The following is a 25714-nucleotide window of genomic DNA, read 5'->3' on the forward strand; positions in this document are numbered from 1 at the left end:
AGGCTGAGATAGGAGGATCCCAGTTCAAGGTGAGCCCAGTGAAAGTTAGCAACACCCTATCCCAAAAATAAGCCAGGCATAGTGGCATACTCAGGAGGTAGAAGTAGGAGGATTGTGGCTCGAGGCCCACCCAGGCAAAATTGCAAAACCGTATCTGAAAAATAAACTGAAAAAGCAACAAAAGGACCAGGGGTGTGGCTTGAGTGAGAAGGCACTAAACCGAGGTCCTGAGTTCAATCTCTGCAGTGCCACAGGAGAAAAAAAAAGTACAGTGCTAAAGGACACTAGCTTTTGTGTAAGAGGAAATAAAAAAAATACACCTGCTTATCTTTACAAACGGAAACACAGGAAGGATAAGCCAGGAAATAAGAAAATTTAAACCTAAAATGAGAGAAAAGAATGGCATAAAAGGAAATAACATTTCTCTGAGTATATTTTTTTGTACAATTTTGACTTTTAGAAGCATGTTAATATATATTCAAAATTTAAATTAACATGAGGGGACAGCAAATAAATTACAAATTCTTTTTGTAGGCTGAGTTTATAGTAGTATGGATAAAGCAATGAAATTATTTCAGATTAAGGGAAATTGCTAATGTTGAAAAGTAAGGTTCTCAACTTCCAAGAAAGAAGATGGGAGATACAAGCACGCAGGGAAAGGCAAGGATAAACTCCATAGGAGTGGATTAAAACTGTAGTTATCAGTGTAATCTCATGATTTCTAAAATATGTATATATGTACATGAGCATATCTGTCTCTACATACATCATTGAGTCAACTGACAAAACTAGAATGTGGACAAAAGATTAAACAAAAGTAGGGTATTATGTTAAATTTAGTGAAATTGAAAGTAAAGGACTATGAAGTTTACAACTTAATCTAAAATGACTACAAAAATAGTAAGACATTTTGCCTGTATCCACAAAGAGAGAACACATATATGGGCAAACACAAATGATGAAGTGTTAACAACAGTGAATTTGCATAAAAGGTATACAAATGTTTTTTTTCTCTCTCTCTCTAAATTTGACATATTTTTGAAACAAAAAGCACTGTAATACACAAGGGGGAAGTGTTATGAGATGTGGGAGATGAGCTACAGAGCAGTGGTCTGAAAAACTTTCTTAGAGAATGCAGCAGTTTCACTGAGTATAGGAGACTGGGTAAAGTAACAGCATCATATTCCTTACCCTGTGACATGGGAAGGGAAGGCAGAACTATGATGACTAAAAATGGTGATCAGCTCTCTCTAGCCAAGAAGCAGTATGTGCCTAATGCTGACTGGTTTCTGAAATGTCTCTTGAGAATAGGAGACCATGACCCAGTGAACAATGTCCCACAAGCAGGAAACGGAATATACTGCTAGGCAAGTACTACTCTGGAAATAGGACCTTCCTACCCACTATGAATTTGACAAAAGTCTCTCTGTGTTTCAGATGTATAAAGACAGCTCACGACTCACCAACAAAGACCAAGACTTAGGCCAATGGACCTTCTCATTTCCACACACTAAATAGTCACTATTTGAGTCACTGGGATCTGACAGAGGCAATCTCCAGCTCCACGTGGGGAGAGAGGTCACTTCTTATCATCTCTGAATCATTCAGAGCCCAGAGATCAGTTGAAGCCTAAACAGAGGTTTGTCTTTGATGCCGCTAAGTTTGGTCAGCATCGCCAACTTTATATAGCTAATACTGTTTCCAAAATTAAGTTTTCAGACAAATAAAGCCTTCCAAATATAAATAGGTGAGACTAAAACATTTGCTAGGGTACAGAGGACAGATATGGATTAAGCACACTAACTAAAGAGAAGGAGACAGGGAGGTGTGGAACCACAACCCTAGCCAAAAACTTACAGTCTTCATCCACTAAATTCTTACAAAAAAAAAATTAAAATCAAAATCAAGGCTAGGCACCGATGGCTCATGCCTGTATTCTACCTTCTCAGGAGGTAGAAATCAAGAAGATGGTGCTTAAAGGCCATCCCCTGCAAAAAATTCAAGAGACTGCATCTCAACAAACAAAGCTAGGGACAGTGATGCCCACCTGCCATCCCAGCTACTGTGGGAAGCATAAAAAAAAGATCTGTCATCCCAGCTGGCTTGGAAAAAAAACAAGACCCTATCTCAAAAATAACCACAGATAAAAGGGGGTGAAGATGTGGCTCAAGCAGTAAAGCGCCTGCCTAGCAAGCAAGCAGGAAGTCCTGAGTTCAAACCCCAATCAGTACTGCCAAAAAAAGAAAAAAGGATAATCACCAAAAAGTAATAGCTTACCCTGGCAAGTTTTTCTGGTTTGGAGGAGATGTGCAGCTGGGTAAATAGCTCTGTTATCTCTTCTGTAAAATCTTCATCACCTGAAAAACCAAGTCCCATGTAAAACATTCCAAAAAACTGCTATGGATTATGAGAAGGAAGAAGAGGAAGAGGGGTAGTAGTAGCAGCAGTTTTAATAACATTACATGCAGAAGCCACAATTTATATGAACATGATACTTGAGTGTTTTCAGAATCTTTTTGTATAGTATAGCAACAGGCTTATAAGAAAAGTGTCATTACCGTATTTTAGTGAAGGAGAAATGAGGGCTAGAAGAGATTAAGTGATTTTCCCAGTATCTCATAGTAAAGATTATGAGTCAAACCTTGGCCACCCCACTCTCAGTGGTCTTTGCATCACATTTCAGAAGAATGCATGGAAAAGTAGTAAAGGCAATGTACTAAGCAGGTACTGAACACGGGTTTCCAAGGAAATGGAATTCAAGTTGGGACATTAAGATGAGTACAGTTAGGAGAATGAAAGAGTTTCAGGAGGAGAAAGCAAGTACAAAGATCCAGGGGTAAAAGGATGGCAAGAAGTTTAATACAATTAGACTGTCTAATGAAAGAAGAAGGATAGAAGAAAGCTAGAAAGTTAAGTAGGATCCAAATAAAAGAGGAGCTTTATAAACCATGAGGAATTCAACTATAGAAAGTTCACTTTGGTTGCTGGTTTGAGAGTGGCTTAGAAGGAAAACAAAAAAGAGGCGAGGCTGAGGCAAGAATCCATGATCCAGGTAGAGATAACAATGGATCAAGAAGAGAAGGAAAACAAATTCCAGAATGTTGGAAAGGTGGAAAGGAAGCTATGCAGTTAGCCTGATGAGAGATGAAAGGGAATACAGAACACCTCACTTCAGAAACATACAAGCAAATAGGTAAGTCAAAATCAAAACATAATCAAGACATTAGATAAATGACAGAAAATGCTCTTACCCGCTCTACGTAACTAAACCCTATCCATTCAACCCTTTAAGGCCAAGCCCAAAGCTTCAAACATGGAATGCAGAAGAGAACTCTTGTACACAGAAATCTTTTAGTACTTACAATCAATAGGATTATTTCTCAATCACCAGTCTGTAGCTTGCAAGGACAAACTATTATTGCTTAATACCTGCCATCCCCAATCCCCAAATCCACAGGGGGTGGGGGGAATGTATCTTGGCTCTTCTCTTTCCATGCACTGTAATTCTGTCCTCCTCTCTTGGCATTTAAGCCAGAAAATTTAAATGGCTTAGTGATTCCAAGTATAACATGGTTTGTAAAAAGCTGCTCTACTACAACCCTGACCTACATAACTCATTTAACAATTCCTAATCATATCCTACTATGAAATATCTAAAACCTAACTCTTAGGTAAACATTTTGTCTTACCAACTAAGCTCTAAATTATTTGGGTGCAAGGAATGAATCTAAATTCACAGTGGAATGAATTCACCACCAAAGGATTCACAAAATAATCCAGTGGCATGAAGGAAAAAAATAATGGAGTTTTATTTGATATTTCATTCTATAAAGAATTCTATCTGTGGGTATATTCTAGAATATAAACAATAATATTACGTTAGCATGTGTACTTAATTTATAAACACTCAAATACATATATATTATGTCTGAGTGTTCAATAAACCTTTACTGCTAAGAGTTTGCAATCAAAAAATGTTTGCAGGGCTAGCAAAGTGACTCAAGTGATAAAGCTGCCTACCTAGCAAGTGTGAGGCTCTGAGTTCAAACCCCAATACTGCCAAAAAAAAAACAAGTTTGGAGATCACTGCCAGGTACTCTCCACAAAACTGAGTATAAAAGTAGTTACTGAACTGGGGGTGTGGCTCAGTGATAAAGAATGCTTGCTTGCGGCCAAGTTTGAGTAAGGAGTTGGATGGGAATAGATGTTGCACTGGAATGCAAGTGTGTAAAGATGGAAAAGAAACAGGGTTAGTACTTTGAAAGGATTCTGGAGAGAAGATGGGAGCTTCCCCAAGCATGAAAACTGTGTCTTACACAAGAGTCAGGTATATAAGAGGGAAAAGGGATAAGGATGCTTATGGAAAATGAAGATGACCAATAATCAGAATCAAGTTCTATGCTTTTCTCTCCCCTCTGCTACCTCGTTTTTCTTTTTTCTTACAACTCATTGAGACATAATTAAACACCAAAATTACTGCAGCATTCTCAACCAAAATCAATGACGGAGAGTTGGAGCAGGGCAGGGAGGGGAGATGTGCTGAAATCACATCTCTGGTGAATAAGTAGGAGAAAAAATATCACAGACACAAACCAATCTGTTTAGAAAATTCCTTGGAGTCCTCTGAATGGTATTTAAAGATTGGGATCTCCAATTACTATACAAAACCAGATGTTGACTAAATTGAACAAATACTGTTTATTGAACCATGTACAAATAAATTCAGCTTATAAATAACTGGGAACTGTCATACCAGGACTTGGTTAGGAGAAATGAGCTACTTAAGCAAATCAAAATGACTTTATGGGTTTCCTGCTAAGTGAGACTCTAAAATGCAGATTTTTCTCTATTTATTTATATCTTCCTAATAATGAAAATAACAGCCACCATTTGTTAATGGTGCTTAATATGTGCCATACATTAAATATAGTATTTCTTTTAGTCTTTATAACAGACTGAGAGGAATTAGATCCTCTTTTTATTAGATGAGGAAACAGTTCAGTATTAAGTAACTTCTCAAGGTCACTTGGCTAAATAAATGGTAGACCTTCATTTAAACCCAAGACCAACCCCAAAGCCCATTCTTTTATTCCATTCATTATGCTGAACTGCTATCTCATTATTATAAAACAGCTTTAAAAACCATTTTCTAACTCCTTGCAATATGGCAGCTGAGTAACTACATCTGGCTTCTCCTCTAGCAGACACACCTTACTGAACAACTCTTCTCACACCTGATTCCCTGCTGTTAGGAAGTTAGTGCCAGTAGCAGAGTAGTATTGATTCCATCAACATTCCATCAACTCCCCTGTAGCCATGGGAGAACACAGATCCGCAGAGCCAGGCACAGAAGCAGCAATGTAGTCAGACTTTCAGGTGATATGGAAAAAACTGGTGAGAAAAACTGCAGGCAGCAGACCTGCTATACCATCTGTATCACAAAACCTCCATGAAACAAAAGATAGAGCCCTAAGGTCTAACTGAGCGCCACTACCTGTCACAGCTCCATCTAGGAAATCTCGGAGTTTTGAACCTAAGCAGCAGGACAGGAAAAGTACTAACAAATGCAGAGCAGAGCATTGTAGCCTCTAACCCAGGAAACAACTGCACCAGTGCAGAGAACAACAGGTGGTGAGCCGGCAGGAACCTAGGAAAAGGAAGAGCCATAAGTTAAGTGGGAAGTGAATGGGAGTTGAAAACCCAGATACCAGAAGCCTTCACTGGAGACTGTATTCAAATTTTGAAGTCCCCTCCCCCCATGCTGAGAAACCAGACCAAAGCAAAAAGGACACAAGCCACTTAAAAAGATCTATAATGAGCAATGAAAACTGAAAAAGAAATAATCTCCCAAAATGAAAAGCCCAGGACTAGACGGGACTCACTGAATTTTACTAGACCTTTAAAGAAGAAAACCAATCCTCCTCAAACTATTGCATAAAAATAGAAAGGGAAGGAACACTTACGAAGCCAGTATTGCCCTGATACCAAAACTCAATAAGGACACAACAAAAAAAGAAACTATACATCAATTTCCTTGATGAACATAGACGTAAAAATTCTTAATAAAATATATGCAAAACAAATCCAACAATATATTAAAAAGACAAGTAGGTTTCATTCCAGGAATACAAGGATGGTTCAACATCAGTAAGTATAATACAATGCACAAACAGAATCAAAGACAAAAATCACATTATCATCTCAACAGATGCAGAATAACCCTTCAACATCCTTTCATGATAAAAGCTCTAAGGAGCTATGAATAGAAGGAATACACCTCAACATAATAAAAGCTACATATGACAAAACTATAGCTACCATGGCACTAAATGAGGAAAAACTGAAATCTTTTCCTCTAAAGTCAGGAATGAGATAAGGGTATCTACTCTTCCCACTCTCACTCATCATAGTACTGGAATTTCTAGCCAGAGAAATGAGGTATGAGAAAGAAATAAAAGTCATTCAAATAGGGAAGGAAGAAGTCAAATAACCCCTATTTACATATGATATGATCCTATACTCAAAAGACCATAAACACTCTACCAAAAAACTCCTACATTTGATAAACACTTTTAGCAAAGTAGCAGGATATAAAACTAACAAACCAAAATCAGAAACTTTTCTATACACCAATAATGAAAATGCTGAGGAAAAAAAATCTGAAAATGAATTCCATTCACAATAGCCTCAAACAAACAAAACAAAACCACCTAGGAATAAACTTAATTAAAGGTATGTAAGACCTCTACAATGAAAATTATAAAACCTTGAATAAAAAAACTAAAGAAGACACCAGAAGATGCAAACATTTCCCATGCTAACAGGCAATATTAATACTGTGAAAATGGCTATGCTACCTAAAGTGATCTATAGATTCAATGCAATCCCCATCAAAATCCCAAAGTCATTCTTCACAAAAATAGAAAAATCTATCCTAAAATTCATAGGGAAGCATAAAAGATCCCAAATAGACAAAGCAAGCCTAAGCAGAAAGAGCAATGTTGGAGGTTACAATGCTGGACTTCAACTCATACTATAGAGCAATAGTAACAAAACAACAAGGTACTGGCACAAAAGCAGACATGAATACCAATAGGACAGAATACCCAGAAATAAGCCCAATTGCTAGTCAGTTGTTTTTTGACAAAGGAGTCAAAAACATACACTGAAAAAAAGCCTCTTCAACAAATGGTGCTGGAAAAACTGGTTATCTACCTGCAAAAGACTGAAGCTAGACCCTTATCACTCACCTTGTATAAAAATCAATTCAAAATTTATCAAAAATCTTAATGTAAGACTTAAAATTTAGAATCTACTAAGGAAAATGCTTAAAGATATAGACATAGGCAATTATTTTCTAAAGAGGAGTCCAATCATCCAGGAAATAAGAGCAATAATTGTCTAATAGCATTGTATCAAACTAAAATGCTTCACCACATCAAAGGAAATAATTATCAGAATGAAAAGACAACCCACAGAATGGAGAAAATTTTTGCCAGCTATTCATCAAACAAAGGATTAAAATCCAAAATATACAAAGAGATTAAAAAAACACTGAAAGAACAAAGAATCCAATTAATAAATGGGCACATGAATTAAACTGACAGTTCTCAGAAGTACAAATGGCTAATAAGTACATGAAGAAATGTTCAAAATCCTTAACCATAATAGAAATGCAAATCAAACTACACTGAGATTCCATCTCACTCACCCCAATCAGAATGACAATCACCAATAAGGAACAAATGTTGATGAGGATGCAGGAAAAAGGAATCCTCATACACTGTTGGTGGCAATGTAAACTAGTGCAACCACTCTGGAAATTAGTATGAATGTTCATCAAAAAGCTAGAAACAGAATCTACCTAATGGCCCTGCTATACCACTGTTGAGCATATATCCAAAGTATAAATCAACATACACGACAGATACCTGCATATCCATGTTGATCACAGCACTATTCACAATAGCCAAACTGTGGAATTAGCCCAGGTGCCCAATGACTGATAAATAAAGAAAATGTAATATAAAAATATATACACAGTAGAGTATTATTCAACTCCAAAGAAGGAAATTATGTCATCTGCAAGAAAATGAATGAAACTGGAGACCATTATACGGAGTGAAATGAGCTGATCTCAAAAAAGCCGAACACCGTGTGTTTTCACTCATGCAGAAACTAGGTCTAAAATGATAATCGCAACAATAATGGGTCGTAAGCATAAAAGAGGAACTGTTAGAGGTGGGAATCAGTGGGACAAGGGAATGGGGAGAAGACAGGGTGCTGGGACATGAATAAGATTGAAATGCATTATATATATATGAAGAAAGAATGAAAAAACAATAAATACTGCTTTTAAAAGGGAGTGGGGAAGAACAGGAGAGTTAAGGGAATATGACAGGGAATAAACTTGTTCAAAGTACATTGTATGCGTCTATGAAATAATCACAATCAAATTCCCTTGTACTATAAATGATTCCTAATTAAAAAACAATTTCTTATCAAGAACAGAGAACCTTTACACAAAGTAAGAGTAAGGTGTCATTTAACAAGATGCTATATAACCAGCCAGCTTGACTACAGAAAATGAATACAACCAAAAAAAAAAGGTCCCAGTCTCCAGAAAAATCCACATTCAACTTTATGTCCTTTTCACACAAGAAAGACCTTAAGACCCTCAACTCAAGAGTTTCTGGCTCTTTCAGCAGAAAACATGAATAAGACTTGTTATTTGGTTTTCCATTCATATTAGATTAGAAATAAAAAAACAAATGGGATTCAGAGGTTGTCAAAGGAGGCAAGCTCCATGGTAGTTAAGTAAAAGGTACACAGATAAACACATAGAAGGAAATAAAGGTACACAGATCTAAAAAGCAACCAGACATTTTTAAAAGCACTGCAGTCTGGGAAAATTTAATCTAGCAGTTCTCATATATTTTAGTTTTAGGACCTCTGTATACTCTTAAAAAATCTTTTGAGAATCCCTAACATGCTTTTCTAAATTTAAGTTATACAGCTATAGATTGTTTTTATTAAAAACTAAAATTGAAATGTTTAAGATATTTATTTACTAAAAATAAACTCACTACTTATTAACATACCTTATTTTTAAGTATGTTTTCTAAAAAAGGAAAATTACAGTGAGAAAAATGCCACTGTTTTTACACCTTTGTTAATTTTCTTTAACTTAATGAAAGATTAAACTGTATTCTCTTATCTGCTTTTACACTGTTGTGATATGATATTGAAGTATATGGAAACGTATTTTAATAGTTTTCTCAGATTAGTAGTAAAGATTAGCCTTATAAATATATATACTTTAACACTACACCAAAACTCAATAAGCAGTCATTTCTTTTTTTTTTTTTTTGAAATAAAAAATTTAGTGAGTTTATTTCAAGGATTATAAATTCATCATTCATAATCCTTTTTTATTTTTTTTCTTTTATTATTCATATGTGCATACAAGGCTTGGGTCATTTCTCCCCCCTGCCCCCACCCCCTCCCTTACCACCCACTCCGCTCCCTCCCTCTCCCCCCCATCCCCTCAATATCCAGCAGAAACTGTTTTGCCCTTATTTCTAATTTTGTTATAGAGAGAGTATAAGCAATAATAGGAAGGAACAAGGGTTTTTGCTGGTTGAGATAAGGATAGCTATATAGGGAGTTGACTCACATTAATTTCCTGTGCATGTGTGTTACCTTCTAGGTTAATTCTTTTTGATCTAACCTTTTCTCTAGTTCCTGGTCCCCTTTTCCTATTGGCCTCAGTTGCTTTTAAGGTATCTGCTTTAGTTTCTCTGCGTTAAGGGCAACAAATGCTAGCTAATTTTTTAGGTGTCTTACCTATCCTCACCCCTCCCTTGTGTGCTCTCGCTTTTATCATGTGCTCAAAGTCCAATCCCCTTGTTGTGTCTGCCCTTGATCTAATGTCCACACATATGAGGGAGAACATATGATTTTTGGTTTTTGGGACAGGCTAACCTCACTCAGAATGATGTTCTCCAGTTCTATCCATTTACCTGTGAATGATAACATTTCGTTCTTCTTCATGGCTGCATAAAATTTCATTGTGTATAAATACATTTTCTTAATCCATTCGTCAGTGGTGGGGCATCTTGGCTGTTTCCATAACTTGGTTATTGTGACCAGTGCCACAATAAACATGGGTGTGCAGGTGCCTCTGGAGTAACCTGTGTCACAGTCTTTTGGGTATATCCCCAAGAGTGGTATTGCTGGATCAAATGGGAGATCGATGTCTAGCTTTTTAAGTAGTCTCCAAATTTTTTTCCAGAGTGGTTGTACTAGTTTACATTCCCACCAACAGTGTAAGAGGATTCCTTTTTCCCAGCATCCTCGCCAACACCTGTTGTTGGTGGTGTAAGCAGTCATTTCTTAAAGGTTAGCTGCAATGACCTATATTGCAATGAGCCTGAACATATGTCATAAAGTTTTGCATTAGGGAAGATGGGACAAGATGGCATAGGTAAACAGAGAGGGTGAAGGAGGGGGAATGTGGTTGTTGTACTTTGTACACGCATATGAAAAGAGAACAATGAAACCTGTTCTAAGAAGGGGGGGATGAGCACATATGTAAATGTCACAATGAAACCCCTGTATAACAAATATATGCTTAAAAAGTTTTCAAAAAATAGAAAAAAAAATCATAAAAAATAATATATTATTATATGATCCCATTCATATGAGCTACCTAGAAAGTCAAATTCATAGGGACAGAAAGTAAAATGGCAACTGCCAGAGGCTGGAGGGAGGAGCAATGGGGACCTGTTTAATGGGTATAGTTTGAGTTGGGGAGGATAAAGAGTTTTGTGGGTAGATGGCAATGATGATGGCAAAACAATTGAGAATGAACTTACTGCCTCTGAACTGTACACTTAAAAACAATGAATAGTAAATGTTATATGTATCTTACCACAACTTTTAAAAATAAATTTTAAGTAAAAAAAAATGTTTTGCTTTTGGTTATATATATTGAATTAAAATCCATTGTCTATCTTTTCCCTGAACATGATTTTATAACATCACACATTGGTCAATGGGAAAATATTCATTCTTTGAATTCTGCAAATTTTCCAAATGCTGAGACATTTCATTTTAAAACATCTAAAAATGAACATAACTGTTACTATTGCCACAGATTTTATCAGTCTTTAAACAGCACTGGAAGCTAAAAAGGTCACCACAGCAATAAATTCATCCTACAAAATTATAACTTTGACTTAGTTTGAATTTTTGACATGAAATAAAGGTTCATCTCATTTATTTTCAAGAAGTATTCACCAAGCCAGGAGCCCATGGCTCACGCCTGTAATCCTAGCTACTTGAGAAGCTGAGATGGGAAGGATGCTGGTTCAAGGTTATCCAGGGCAAACCTTAGTTCAGGAGACCCCCATCTCAATCAATAGTTGAGCACAGTGGTGGGCACCTGTCATCCCAACTTACACACTGGCTGAGATAGGAAGGATCAATGTTCCAAAACAGTGAAACCTCATCTCAATAGAAAAAAACTGGGTACAGTGGCACAAGCCTGTCATCCCAGTAAGGGCAGCAAAAATAAAATAGGAGGATCACAATTCAGGATGGCATGAGCACAAAAAGCAAGACCCTATCTCCAAAATAACTGGAGGCCTGGCACAAGTGATATAGTCCAAAGTTCAAACCCTAGTACCACCAAATATTCTATTCTGATTAGTCTGTATGACTATTTATACTTCTAAGTGAAAATGATGTTCCATGACAAAAGCAAGTAGTTCAGCTCAAACAATACAAGTGCTTTTCCTGAGAGAACCACCATACTTCAGTATGTATTACATAGAATATTAAAAAGTATACCTCAGAGTCAAGATTTAATAACATTAATAGTTTTTACTCCATCAAGGACAAAGTTAAATGAAATTGACACTTTTTTAACCGTGAGTACATAGCAGAGAAAATAAAATGACACTAGAATTTGGTGCTATTGATTTGATTCTTATTACAGCACCCAAAATTTATCCTTGGCTGCTTTTCATCATCAATGAAAATTATGACACAATGAAAAATAAAAAATTTTAAGTAAATTATACCTTGATATTATGATGCAGTTTTGAACTCATGGACTCCCATAAAGGGTGTCAGGGACTGAAGGATCTCTAGACCATACTTTGTGAACCATCAACTTAATGATTAGTCCTCTATGTCTTGATGAACCCTGGGGTAATATTTTTATTCAATTTTAATGTTTATAACTGTTTCACCAAGAAAAAGCAAAACTGTATCATTAGATTCCACTGCCTTAAAACACCAGCGAGTACAGAAATATATCTTAGAAATATTTCCAAGTAAAATGCTAAAAATAAAACAACCCTTAGAGTTTAGATTCAGTTGCCCAGAAATTATGCTTTACATAAACCACATTTCCTGATAATTTTGCAAAAATGAGCAGTCTTAACATTTACATTTTCTAAGAGATAGAGATAATAAATTGTGAAATCAAAAAGACAAACTACCACATTTTAGGTAACTGCCACTTGCACATCTCAATTCAAGATGGAGTGAGGGGTCACAGGACATGAAGTAGCTAGAGATATAAAGGCTCATAGGGATGACCAGTCAAACTAAGGAAAGGATCTGGTAACTGCAACTCTCTAACTGAAAAAAAATTAAGCAGAGATGTGTGTTGCAAGTTTAGAGTTGGAGAAGCTACAGAGTCTGTCAGGGAAACGACAAGACATGGACAACAAGCCAACTTGTCCAATGCAATGCCTACCAGAGGGAAAGCCAGAGATGATTTTGCATGAAAATTCCCACTGAAAAAGATAAAATCAGACTAGAGTGAATACAAAGCAAATTTATTTCAGGGGAAAAGCACTGCATACAAACACATTGCATCCTTCCACTCAGATAATGAATTTTCGTATTACCTTTTTTTTCTTCTTCTTCTTCCTCACAAAATTCTGCTAGGGAAAATGCTTCTTTGAGTTGTTCTAATTCAAGTGTTATAGTCTCTAATTCTTCTCCACTCAGAGAATTAAGGATAGCTTTCACCTTAATGAATATAAGATAATAAAAAATTGTGGGAGTTTAAAGGAAAAAAAACTCACATGGAGAAAGACTATAGGTCAGAATTATGAGCTCACCAACCAACACAAGCTATTTCTTAAGAATCTTAACATAAGAGGCTATATTACAGGAAGGTAGGGAGAATTTGTACTTCCAAAGGTAATATAGACAAGAAATATATGGAAATTAGTACTGCTTAGCAAAAAACAGGGGAAATTAAATAATCTTAAATCAGTTAAAAGCTAACAGGTAATTGTATACAAACTGGCAGCTTAAGTCAAAAAGTTTTGGCAGTTGAAGCCAAAGAAGCTGTTCTTAAGAAAAATAAATAAATAAAAGATGGGATGAAAGAAAAATAACCAATGTGCTACTAAGACCTGTTATTCCATCCTTTTTCGTATAATTTTAGAGAAATAACACTTGACTCATTCTATTTTTTTCTAACTGTTAGTACAAACATTAGTTTTTTGCTTATTCTGTTATAGTACTTCCAGAGTCCCAAGCCTCTGTCAGAAATACATTTCATCTTCCAAATGTAAAAAGAGAAAAGAAACTACACAACATTCCTTTGTTTGAAGACTTGGTTTGGAATTACCTTTATTTCACTTTCTCGGGAAAGCATCTCCAGAGCTTCAAGATGTGAGAGGCCTTGAAATTCATCAAAGAATAGCCCATAATGAGTTTTCTTGTTTGTTTCCATGGTTACCTCATTGGCGGTCCATAGTTCTCTCTCCTTTGCCTCTCGTAAAACCTAAAAAGAGATGGAAGCATTACACTGAAGCAAGTAATGAGAGCTCAAGGGTGAGTTTCAAAAGTGCAGAGAAGCAAAACTAAAATGGGTTTCAGTACACAGTACTGCCTTTTCATTATTGGCACTGGAATTCAAATCCAGTAGGCTCAGGAGCGTTAGGAAAAAAACAAACTATCACACATAGTTTGATGCTAGACAATGTAAATAATACCCAAGGAACCAGGTGTTTCTTCAAAAGTGGTTTAATCATTAATCTAATAAACAACTCTGACAGGGACTACCATTTTGCACTGCACTGACAGGAAACTACTCAGAAAGAAAAGAGGAACAAAAAAATATCTGGGCATTTTTCTAAGCATTAGAGCTTCTACCCAGCTCCCCCAAAAAATCCTTAATTACAAAAAAAAAAAAAAAAACCCTGAAAGTTCTTCAAAAGAAAACACTAACAAGGTCCCAGAATAAAGGCAAAAATATAAATCAAAACAGAAATGGAAATCAAGCCAGTAAGGAAAACAGTACCTGAGATAACGTAGAATTTCTGTTCATCAGACCCTTGGTTCTTTTAAATCCAGGATCCCCTTCTGCTATTACATCCATTGTCTTTTTCCCAATGTATTCTAAGGCATCTAAACCCCCACTGATAACACTCTTTCCCTAGAAAACATATAGTTACATTACAACAATACTATGAAAATACATTTGTATATTTCGATTACTTAACAGTGGCCAGCAACACCAAGTACTGGAAGAATGTGGAGCAGCTGAAGCAATCACATACTGCTTATGAAAACATAAACAGATATAACCAATTTGGAAAACTGTTGGCAATATCTACTACAGATGCATAACCCAGCAATCCTACTTATGGTTACTTACCCAACAAAAATGTGTACAAAGGTTCATCTGAAGGAAGACATGTACAAGAATATTCATAGCACCAATATTTATAATAGCTATAAACTGGAAACTACTTCAATGCTTAACAACTGTGGAATAAGTAAAATGTTACATGGTCATACAAAAGAATACAGCAAAGAAAATACATACAAACTGCAACATAGACAAATTCTATAAACAGAATGTTGTGTGAAAGAAGCCAAACACCTTATATAAAGTATAAAAGCAGGTAAAATTAATCTGTGATAGAAGTCAAGCCTGCGGTTATTATAGGGGAGACGGCACAAGTCAGGGGAAGGGAAAGCAATGGACCCATCACAATGTTTCTTAGTCTGTATGTGTTTCTACAGTAAAAATTCAAACTGAACACTTAAGACTTCATTTCTATATGTATACTATTATTCAAAAAGTTAAAATAGGGCCTTGTGTTATGGTTCACATCTATAATCCCAGTACTCAAGAGGCTGAGGCAGTATTGTGAGTTTTAGGCCAGCCTGGCATATATAGGAAATTCAAGAACACCCTGAGCTACATAGTAAGATCCTATCTCAAAAGAATCAAAAATGGGATGGGTATGATGGTGCACACCTGTAATCTCAGCTACTCAGGAGGCAGAAGTAAAAGGAACACAGTCCAACACAGGTCCAGGCAAAAGCCTAATAACCTATCTAAAAACAATGTGCTCTATTCTGCTCTGTCACATTCTCCCCACCATGATAGACTGACACCTGTGAAACCATAAGCTGAAATAATTGCTTCTTTTAAAAAAATATAATTAAAAAAATGACTGGGGATATAGCTCAAGTGATAGAGTACTTGCCTAGCAAGCAGGAGGCTCTGAGTTCAAGTTCTAGTACTGTCCCCCCATCAAAAAAAATTTTTAAAGGATAAAAGAACAGTTAAAAAATAAAGTACTATGTTATCCTTTTTTAAGTATTTCTAACCATCCATAGTTTTATAAGCATCTATCATTTTTAAAGATCACTATTCCCCTCTGCTTAAAAGATATAATTATGACTATGAGAAAAATATTTTTGTAAAGCTGAGACATTTCTAAGGCCACTAAATTAAGAATTCAAGTCCACAGAATACTTATGTACATTGCCTCTCTATAACTCTTCTTTCACTTGATTAGGCTCTTTTTTTGCCGGGGGGGGGGGGGGGGGGGGGGGGGGGGGGGGGGAGATTCCACCACTTTAGCCGTATCTTCAGCTCCCTTTCTTTGTTTCTTTAGAGAAAGTTTTCACATAGCTCTTACTCTACTGCTAAGATTGACTGTCAGTGCTTTAGACTCCCTTAAGAGTAATCAATCCCATGGCTTTTCAAGGAAAAGAAAAAAACACAGAAATCCATTATAATAACTAAAGGGAGCAGGGTACCTTGCACTTTTTTACTCACAGTGCTCTGAACAGCGGTAGAGATAGTTGATAATACACCAAATGGCCCAGTCACTTGTGAAGAGTTTTCATTCTCTTTGGAATTTGTTTCTCCTACAAAAAGTATAGGATAAATAAGCATAAAAGAAAGTTCATTAATCATTTTGCTTTATTAGTAACTATATTTTTAAAAATTTAGATCCTACTTTCCTATACACAGGCCTTAGGCCTTTTTGTACATTATTCTAAGTCATTTGACTATCTTAAAATGAAAGTTAAAATAGGCAGCTTTTTAAATTTTCATTTCAAAAATAAAATCTAATTTGTTAAACTACTAAACTATATATAGTAAACAATTTCAGTGATATCATCTTCTGGATGAGGGAAAAGTATAGGGTCAGAAAACAGATCAGTGGTTGACAAAGGCAGTGTGACTACAAAGGGCATGAAGGAACTTTTTTGGGTAGTGATAAAACTATCTCAATTATTAGATTTAGAAACTATTCAATATTTGTGTATCACAACATACTAGGATTATACAGTAAAATATAACTGTATCTCTCAAAACACAAAAAATTATACAGTTAAAACTAGTAACTCTTACTGTATATAAATTATAACTCAATTTTATCCTAGAAAATTATGTTCAGTAGTGATCAAACCAGTAAGTATTACAAAGATGGATATATTTTTAAAAAATGTTTTAACTTTAAAAATCTTACAAGAGATCAACTAGTCTATCAAATAATCTAATACATTATATCAAATACTCATTATAGAGAAGACTTGCTTTCAAGTATTATAAATTAACTTGTATTTGACTTGCCCTACCAGAGCAACTAAAAAACTGAGCAAATAAAAGAAACAACTATTTTCAGACATTGGACAAGAAGCAGTACAAGGGCTATTGGAGTGGCTCAAGTGATTAAAGTGCTTGCCTTGCAAGCATGAGGCTCTGAGTTCAAACCCCAGTCCCACTTAAACAAAAATTAATACTAGAGAAGCAAACTATGGGGTGATGAAGTGATTTCCACAAGGAGAAAAAGGTCCCATATGAAGAATGGCCCCATACTAAAGGAGGAGAAAAAAAATGAGAAGTCCACGTAGACTGAAGTGCTAAGGGCTTTCTGGAAAGAAGGCGGCAGGTGGGGCTGCTGCTCACAGGAGACTTGCTGTAGCTGTCTCCCATGCACCATCCTACAGTGCTGCCTCCTCTGACCACATCCACTGCCTCCTTCCTAGACCTCTCTGAGCACTCATGAAGCAGAAAGGAACAAATGTAAGGAGAGATGCTGCCCACAAGGCCCCAAGAGAACAATGAGTGAGATGGATGGTGACAACCCAAAATTGTATTCCTGCTGGCAGATAAGTGAAGCATTTGCATAAAATGTAAAAACTAACAACTGTTGCTACACCTGATTTTAGCCAAAAGGCCGAGAAGTGACTGAAAAAAAAAAAGAGGCAGTACAAGACTTTGGTCCAGGAAAAAAAGAGGAACAAAGTAGCCCCTACAACCTAGTTGTCTTACTGTCTACAGAAACTTTCCAAACCACAACACAAGGAAGAGACACCCAAACAGAGCAGAGCAATGACAATGAATGGAATCACAGCAAAGACTAGAATCAGAGGATGAAACATCTACAATTTGCAAGTGGTAAAACTTATAGGATGCAGCTATATAAGTAAAAAGTTCCAAGAACCTACACAAGAATGCCCTTGTGTCTTTGGCTGAACCCTATATGGCTCAGGTACTAGAAGATTCCATAAGCCTGGAAAAAGAACTACTATGGAGTAGTAAGCTAAACAATCCTTAGAGCTCATGCTAGGCTGAAACATCTGATTTTCGGCCAATGAGGTAAACACCTGGAGATTAGGTAGAGCTTTCAGAAGAGTCAGGCCTCAGCAGTAGAGATAAACCAGTCCTTCCAGCAAAGGCTTCTATAAACTCACTATAAACAACCTTAGCAATGTCTTACAAGTATCAATCTAAGCTACTGTAACTAACCGCCAAAAAAAGGAAAACAGAAGACAACATCCTTAAAGGAACATGACAAAAATCCCTACAAGATGACCGAATGATTTTCACTGGTAGCCTCTACTAACCTCAAAATTCTGAGAAGACACATCTTGGCTACAATATCCATACCCTTGGCAGTGATATTAACCTTCCTCCTTAGGAACTTCAGAAGATGGAAGGACTTATCAAAAAGCAATTGATTATAATCTAGAAAAGTTCTCATTATTAAACTCATTATAAATCCATATAACCTCCACTGATTGTTATAAGGTCTCTCCCCCATGGGCAACAAATAATAAACCTAAACCTATTGCTCCATGCTAGTCTCCTGAAATATAAAAGAACCAGCATATTCTCCCAATCTCCCTTTCTTAGATTTTCATATTCAATATGCATAATTTGCCTCTAACTTTTTAAGAGCCTAATTTTAGATATCTCATTAATTCTAGCTTTCCAGTGCCCTTCTGAAAACATGGCCCTGGGTGGCAGACATTCTTCAAGTATTTATGAAGACAATACTGTTTACATATTCAAAGCCACTTCTACCACTCCCTTTCCTTGCCTGCTAAATCCAACTCCTGATATGGAAGTTTCCGATAAGGCCCACAACTTCCTCTCCCAGTATCTCTTGTTGTTATAGCATAAACTTAAGACCCTATTCTAGACAATGGCATCTGAGAAGAAATATGCTGGGGGCTGCTAGGAAAAAGTTTGCTTTCTTTAAAGGGAAAAAAATGCATTAGGAGAAATGACACTGCCTGTCCACTTAATTCCTGAATCTGAGTATATCTGTTTTAGAACATATACTTGCACCTGCAGTATAATCTGGCAAACACTGAAAAATCCAACAAAGAAAACTGGAGAGAAGCCAACACAGACCTCTAACATCACAAACTATCACTGCAACAGCCTACTTCTGGAGTTCTTGAGTGAGAAAAATACTCATTTTTCTTCACATATTCTGTTAGTTGCAGCTGAAGTAGTCTAACTAATGCAGGCATCACTAAGAACTGTGCCTCAAATTCATTTACACAGTCCTTTGTAGCCATGTCTTCAAAATGTGTTCCTGTCTCCTGTACACTGACCCATGGACAAGTGACAAGGTTAAACCAATCTAATTCTGTCTCTTAGAAAAATCAGAAATGGAAATAACTGGTGCCGTTTGGTCTCTGAAGGGCATGTACACCAGGATTCAATATAAAGTTGGAGCTGGGAAAGATAAGCAAAGTCAGTCTGCTTAAAGAAAAATTATATAGACAGGCAAAAAGTCCCAACAATGAGAGACAATAATGCCTCTAAAATATCAAGAAAGCAAATCAGGTCTTTAAAAACTTTCTATTTTCTAGTCCCAGACCTTCCTGATCTCAAGTGATAACTATGTTCTTTATAGAGGTTTCCCTTTGATCAAGACAAACCTCTAAGAATAAAACTTCACAAAAACCAAAAAAAAAGCCCAAACTAACACATGAAAATATTCTTTCTTTTAATGTGATAGATTCAAATCCAGCTAACTCTTATTTGTTGCTTACTCAATTATGCCAAGCAAAATGTTAAGCAATACTCATAGCCTACATTCATGGCCTTATTACTTGATGTTTACTTCACAGATGCAGAAAGTGAAGAGATACCAGACTTCTACATGACAGCTAAAGATTCCAAATCCTCTTTTCTCACCAGCCCCATGATGTCCTAAGTATTAGATGTTCACTAAGCATCTGAGAAAATGAGCTCATTGTTCCATTTCAGTCCAAACTTCTGGGTCTTAATGTTTCTATATACTGACCTCCTGCATGCGTGACTTCAGTTGAAATTTCATTGGGATTAGGAATTCCTAGGGAAGTCTCTGCCTTTTCAATGACATTTGAAATACTTTGTCCTAGTGAGAAAAATGATTAATTTTTTTTTTTGCTTTTTGTTACCAAAACTGAAAAAAAACAACCAAAAAATTAAGCTTGCATATATTTTTCAAATTATTATGGCTACAAGACATGTTTTAACAACATATAACTAATCCTTCAGACTATCCCCTTACTAAAACAAAACAAAACAAGAAATAAGAGGAGAGGGGATGGAAGACAGCAGTGGAAGGGGTGAATTCAAGTATGATTTATTTGATACATTGTAAGAACCTTTGTAAATGCTACAATGTACCCCCAACTGGCACAACAATAAAAAATAAATTTTTTAAAAAAGATTTTATTAGGACCAATTGAACTAATTCAGAAGCCTGTGACAAAATATTATTTCTTGGAAATAAGTATTATACTACACTTTTAAAAAATACAAATTCATCATCACCAAAGAATAGGCTTATATAACAATTCCCAAACTTCAATTTTCTAACAAGAAAATGCTGCAAATTTTTTACAGCAAATTATGTTGAAAAAAAAACTGATATTGATGGGCAGTATATCAGCCCATCACTACCAGTCATCTTCAAATGATACAGCTTTTGAATAAACACAGCAGGAAAAATTAACAAGTCATTTATTATACAAACCTATAGAAAATGCACACAAAAAATAATGAAACCACTGATGACCTTACCCACTGTGGCTACTGTAGCTGAGGCTGAGGAGAGTAAGGACTTGCCCCAGCTGCCCCAGTAGCCCCAACTGGTCTGCGGTACATCTTTGGAAACAGCCTCCTATTGTTCCCAGTAAGAGAAAAAAAAGACACAAGAAAATAGAAAAGTTAGAGGAAAATCAGCGTGTACAGATAAGGTATCTATTTATTAAACAAAGTATGGGTGAACAAAAATACACATTGGCTAAAAAATACTTTGCTTGACTGACAGATGTTAAGTTATCATCACGTATCCACTATGTAGCAAAGCTAATTACTTATGAAGGCACTTATAGAACTGAGAAAAATTGTAAGAAGGAAATAAATGCAATCCTAAATTAGTACTGATCCCAAATCTCTTTTAACCCCAACATTTCTAAATCTCAATATTTTAATAGATACTCTACTTTGGCAGCAGCCTATGATACCTGAGCAGCGAGAACTTTTGAAGTCTCAAGGTCACTGGAAGGTTTGACCTCTGGTCTTTTCCGAGTAGACACTACAGGTTCTGATTTACTCTCTGGCTTGGCACTTTGGTCAACAGACTCAGAATTCTCAGCTGGCTCACAGTTTCCATCTTCATGGATGAAGTTTGCTTCAGTTACCACTGGTGTCTCAATACCATCTTTATCTGACATGATTAGAACATCACCTGGTGAAATAAAAGCCCCCCAAAATTATTTAGATAGTATTTTGGTATAAATTATTTAATGCCTTTTTGAGATTTTCATAGATGCACATGCAGGTACAACAATACAGAAAGACCCCACATAACTTCACCCATTTTCCCCCATTAACAACTTTCCTAACTGCAGTATAATATCATGATCAAGAAACTGACAATGCTTGGTGCCTATGGCTCACAACTATAATCCTAGCTACTTGGGAGGCTGAGATCAAGGGGAATCACAGTTCAAGGCATTCCAGGCAAATAATATCCAAGACCCCATCTCCAAAATAACCAAAACAAAATGAGCTGGAGGTGTGGCTCAAGCAGTAGAGTGCCTGCTTTGCAAGCTCAGAGTCCTGAGTTCAAACTTCACTCCCAAGGAAAAAACTGATATTGATATAACCCATCAATCTCATTCAAATTTTACCAATTTTACAGGCACTCATTTGTTTGTAAATTAGTTTTACCCCACAGAATTATTCCTTGGTATCCACAAGGAATTGGTTCCAGGACCCTGGCTGACAAACTATGTGATGATCAAGTTCCCTATACAAAATGGTGTAGAATCTGCATATAGCCTATGTACATCCTCTCATATACTTTCATCATCTCTAAACTATTTGTAATACCTAATACAATGTAAATGCTATGCACGTAGTTGTTAAATTATTTAGGGAACACTGACTAGAAGAAAGTCTGTACAATTTCAGTACAGATGAAATTTTTTTTCCAAATATTTTCGATCTGCAGTTGGCTGAATCTGCAGATGTGGAACCCATGAATATGGAGGGCCAACTCCATACATTCTCGTCACCTACAGTCAACACACAACACAATTCAATTGTGAGGATCCCGTGTTACCCTTTTTTAGTTACAAACACTTACCAGCACTTCTTCCAGTTCAAGGCAACCAATTGCCGATCTGTTTTCTGTCTCCGAAATTGTCATTTCAAGACATATAAATGAAATCATTCAATGTTACCTTTTGAGAATAACTTTTGTTTAAACTCAGCCTAAGTCCCTCCAGATCCACTTTTGTTGTATTAAAAGTCCTTATTATTTCAGAGTAGTATTTCATGGTATGAATGTATCAAATTTAACGATTTACCCACTGAAGTTTAATGTGTGCTAATTTCAGTCTGGGATTATTACATAAATAAAATAACTATGAAAGTTCATATACAGGTTTTTATGTGAACATAAGCTTTCTTTTCTCTGGAAAAAATGATTAAGTATAATCACTGAGTCATATAGTATAGTCATATAAACATACTAAATGTATGTTTAGCTTTACATGACACTGTCATACTCTTTTCCTATGTAGTATACCATTTTACTTTCCTACCTATAATGTATAAATGATCAAGTTTCTCTATATTCTGACCAGCTTTTGTGTTGTCACTCTTTTTTGGTTGAGCCATTTTGATAGGTATGTGGTAATATCTTACTGTGGCTTAATGCAACTTAAGTTGCAATTCTCTAATGGCTAATGATGCTGGGCATCTTTTCCTGTGCTTATTTGCCATCTGATTATCCTCTTTGGTAAAATATCTATTTGTATCTTTTGCTCATTTTCTCATATTTTTTTCTGTTGAGTTTTAAGATCTCTTCATATATTCTACATTCAAGTCCTCTAATGTGGGGTTTGCAAATATTTTATCCCAGTCTATAGCTTATCTTTCCATTGTCTCCACAGGGCCTTTTACCAAGCAAGTTTTCACTTTGATGAGGTCCTTTTTTTTATCAATTTTTCCTTTCACTGGCTGTCCTCAAAGTTATATAAATTACTTCAACCTCAATTTTTTCAGATGTGATTACTTAAGCCATCAAAAATCATTTTTGTCAGACTATTTTTTTTTGTAGTACTAGGGATTGAACTCGGAGTACCTACCACTTAAAGTACAATCCCAATCCTTTTGCTTTAATTTGTTTTCTAAGATAGGGTTTCATGCTTTTGCCCAGGCAGGTCTCAAGAGTGTGATCCTCCTACCTGTGCATCTCAAATATCTGTGATTACAAGCATGCAACACCAAGCCGAGCCTTTTAAAATTAATATTCATTGTAAATACACCAACATTGTATTGGTATTTGGATCATTTGATGTAACAGAGAAATTACCGAATTATATTTCTTATTTAATTTTGCAGTGCTCGGAATAGAATCCAGGGCCTCACACATACTAGACAAGGGCTCTACCACTGAGCTACACCATTGGCCCCTCAGATCAGTTTTTTAATAGCAGTATTACCCAATTCAATTCTTTCCAGAAGCAGAGACTGCAATTGAAGTTAATATCCTATTGGTACTCTACAAAGAGCATATAATAGTTTACAGGATAACCAATTAACACCAGAGAAGAAATAAGTATCTCACATATACATATATACACATGCCTTAGGTATGTATAAATATATTTTACACAGATATGTACTAAGTACAGCATAGATGCATGGCATCAAAATGAAGGAAGACATATTAAGAACTAAGACAGGCACTGCATTATAATTGAAATACACAAAAATGCTAAAAGAACAGAAGCCGTCCGTTTGAATCAGGGAATTTGATTCATACATAAAGTAACTGAAATAAGCCTACAGCAGTGGTCTCAAACTGGAAATCTGAATGGCAAATACTTCCTACAGATGTTTTTAATTGGCCTGTGTTCAAAACTTTTAAAACTAGTTACTAATTTAAAATTCAATCTTCAGGGCTGAGGTTGTAGCGTAAGTAGTACAGCACCAGCCTAGCAAGTGGGGGTGGGAAGGTGGGGAATCAGTCTTCATATAAAAATACAAGTTCCCAACCTCCCTTGGGAGGTTGAAAAATGTGGTAACATGGGGCCCATATTTGACTGGGTAGTAACTACCTCATGCCAAACAGCAATTGGACTTTTAGGGCACTGCTCTCCCATACCCTGCAATCTCCACTCAAATCCACTTAATTCACTTAGGTTAACCTGATTAGTCCCACAAACACTGAGCTTTCAACACCTGCCCTAAGGGGTCTGTAGGATTTTGACAGATAAAAATGCTAATGAGAGAATTCAAGGGTACAAAACAACACAGAAAAGCTCAAAGGAATAAGTAAAGTGATGCAGTCAGTTATGTGGAGTTAATTTATCAGGGAGAAAAACAATAGGGAGGCATGAAACTAGAAGATGTGTTAAGACAACACCAAGGAGCCAAGACTATGTGGGTATAAGATACACAGATATACAGATATATAATACATTCCCAAAATTCAGAGAGAAAAAGAATCTAAATACAACTACCAACATAGAACAATCCAACTTAGAAGTACTCATTCTCTCATGGCAAACATCTTTTCCATTCCCACCATGTACCAAGCTCTAGAGATAACATTAAGGCAACGTCTGCGCCACTCTTACGTAATAGGAAATAACACACAGTTTGTGTACAAAGTTCAATGATTTTGTAGATGAATAAGTATGTGTTGGTTTTTTTTTTTTTTACTGTGTTCCTTGCGCTCTTTCCAGGTTCAACACAAAACAATAGTAGTACACTATATGTACTTTGTATATAATAAACTTACTGCATAAATTCATATAATTTTATAAAAGACCATGTCATACCCAAAATACTAAACACTGGTTTATCCCTGTTCTTTCATTTATGCAACAAGGACCAAAGATTTAATGAGCATGTAGAATGTGCCAGGAATTTAGGCTAGGCAGGAAGAGAACTGTTTTGTGGTGATGGCTGTTTATATTATTATTACTAGGAAGGCTGTTCTCAACGGATTCATAATCTAGCGGCAAAAGCAAAGCTAAATGCACCGAGTACATGGAATCGCGCAATTTAATGTTTTTTGTAAGTTTTCCAGGGGTTTTGTGGTGTGTGTTTAATTCATAAATTAGAAGGGAGAGATACCAGAAAATTAAGTGACCCGCATTTTTAAGAAAAGTAAAGCATACAACTTGCACGGCCACCCGTTCCCACCCGGTTAGCGCGAGGTCCGCGCGGGGCTCGCAACGCAGATTCAACCGCGGCTGCTAGCGTTTGTGGTCTGTATCCTTACTGACGCTCATAATATGGCTGTCTCCGGTGGACAAACAAGCTTTCTCACCTCTTCCCACATCCAAAAGCAGGTGGTCCCAAACCCGAGCTCTGGTGTCAACAAGCGACCCTAAGCGCTGACACGACAAGGACCAGAACGCCTCACAAAAACACAGCGCTTCAATTACCAAAGCGCTTTCACAGCCCGCACGGTGGGCAGCCTCTTCCCCGCCCTAGCGACCTCGGCGGCGGGGACCGACTACTAAACCTTGCACCCGTGTCACTCGGGTAGCCCCCGTCTCACTCGGGTAGCCCCCACTCAGCTAGCCGCCACCCTCACCACAGCTGCCACCGCTGACG

At 36.5% G+C, this 25714-nt stretch overlaps 1 protein-coding gene across 2 annotated transcripts in view; it reads right to left on the reverse strand.

The window, feature by feature from the left end:
- The window catches only part of Fam114a2 (family with sequence similarity 114 member A2), a 39865-nt gene that overhangs the window by 14052 nt on the left and 99 nt on the right, over window positions 1-25714 (reverse strand). The window contains exons 1-9 of one of the 2 annotated variants that reach the window (XM_020181794.2): window positions 25425-25711; window positions 21097-21320; window positions 20651-20750; window positions 19887-19979; window positions 16109-16200; window positions 14333-14467; window positions 13658-13813; window positions 12924-13047; window positions 2278-2357 (exon numbers count right to left, since the gene is read on the reverse strand). In XM_020181794.2, the coding sequence (XP_020037383.1) occupies window positions 2278-2357; window positions 12924-13047; window positions 13658-13813; window positions 14333-14467; window positions 16109-16200; window positions 19887-19979; window positions 20651-20750; window positions 21097-21306 (990 nt within the window). In that variant the 5' untranslated portion in view covers window positions 21307-21320; window positions 25425-25711. Of the gene's footprint in view, window positions 1-2277; window positions 2358-12923; window positions 13048-13657; window positions 13814-14332; window positions 14468-16108; window positions 16201-19886; window positions 19980-20650; window positions 20751-21096; window positions 21321-25424; window positions 25712-25714 lie in introns of those variants that run through there. The other variant, XM_020181796.2, reaches the window with a different exon arrangement.

This window comes from Castor canadensis, chromosome 16 (genome assembly GCF_047511655.1).
Source record: "Castor canadensis chromosome 16, mCasCan1.hap1v2, whole genome shotgun sequence".
Classification (NCBI taxonomy): domain Eukaryota; kingdom Metazoa; phylum Chordata; class Mammalia; order Rodentia; family Castoridae; genus Castor; species Castor canadensis.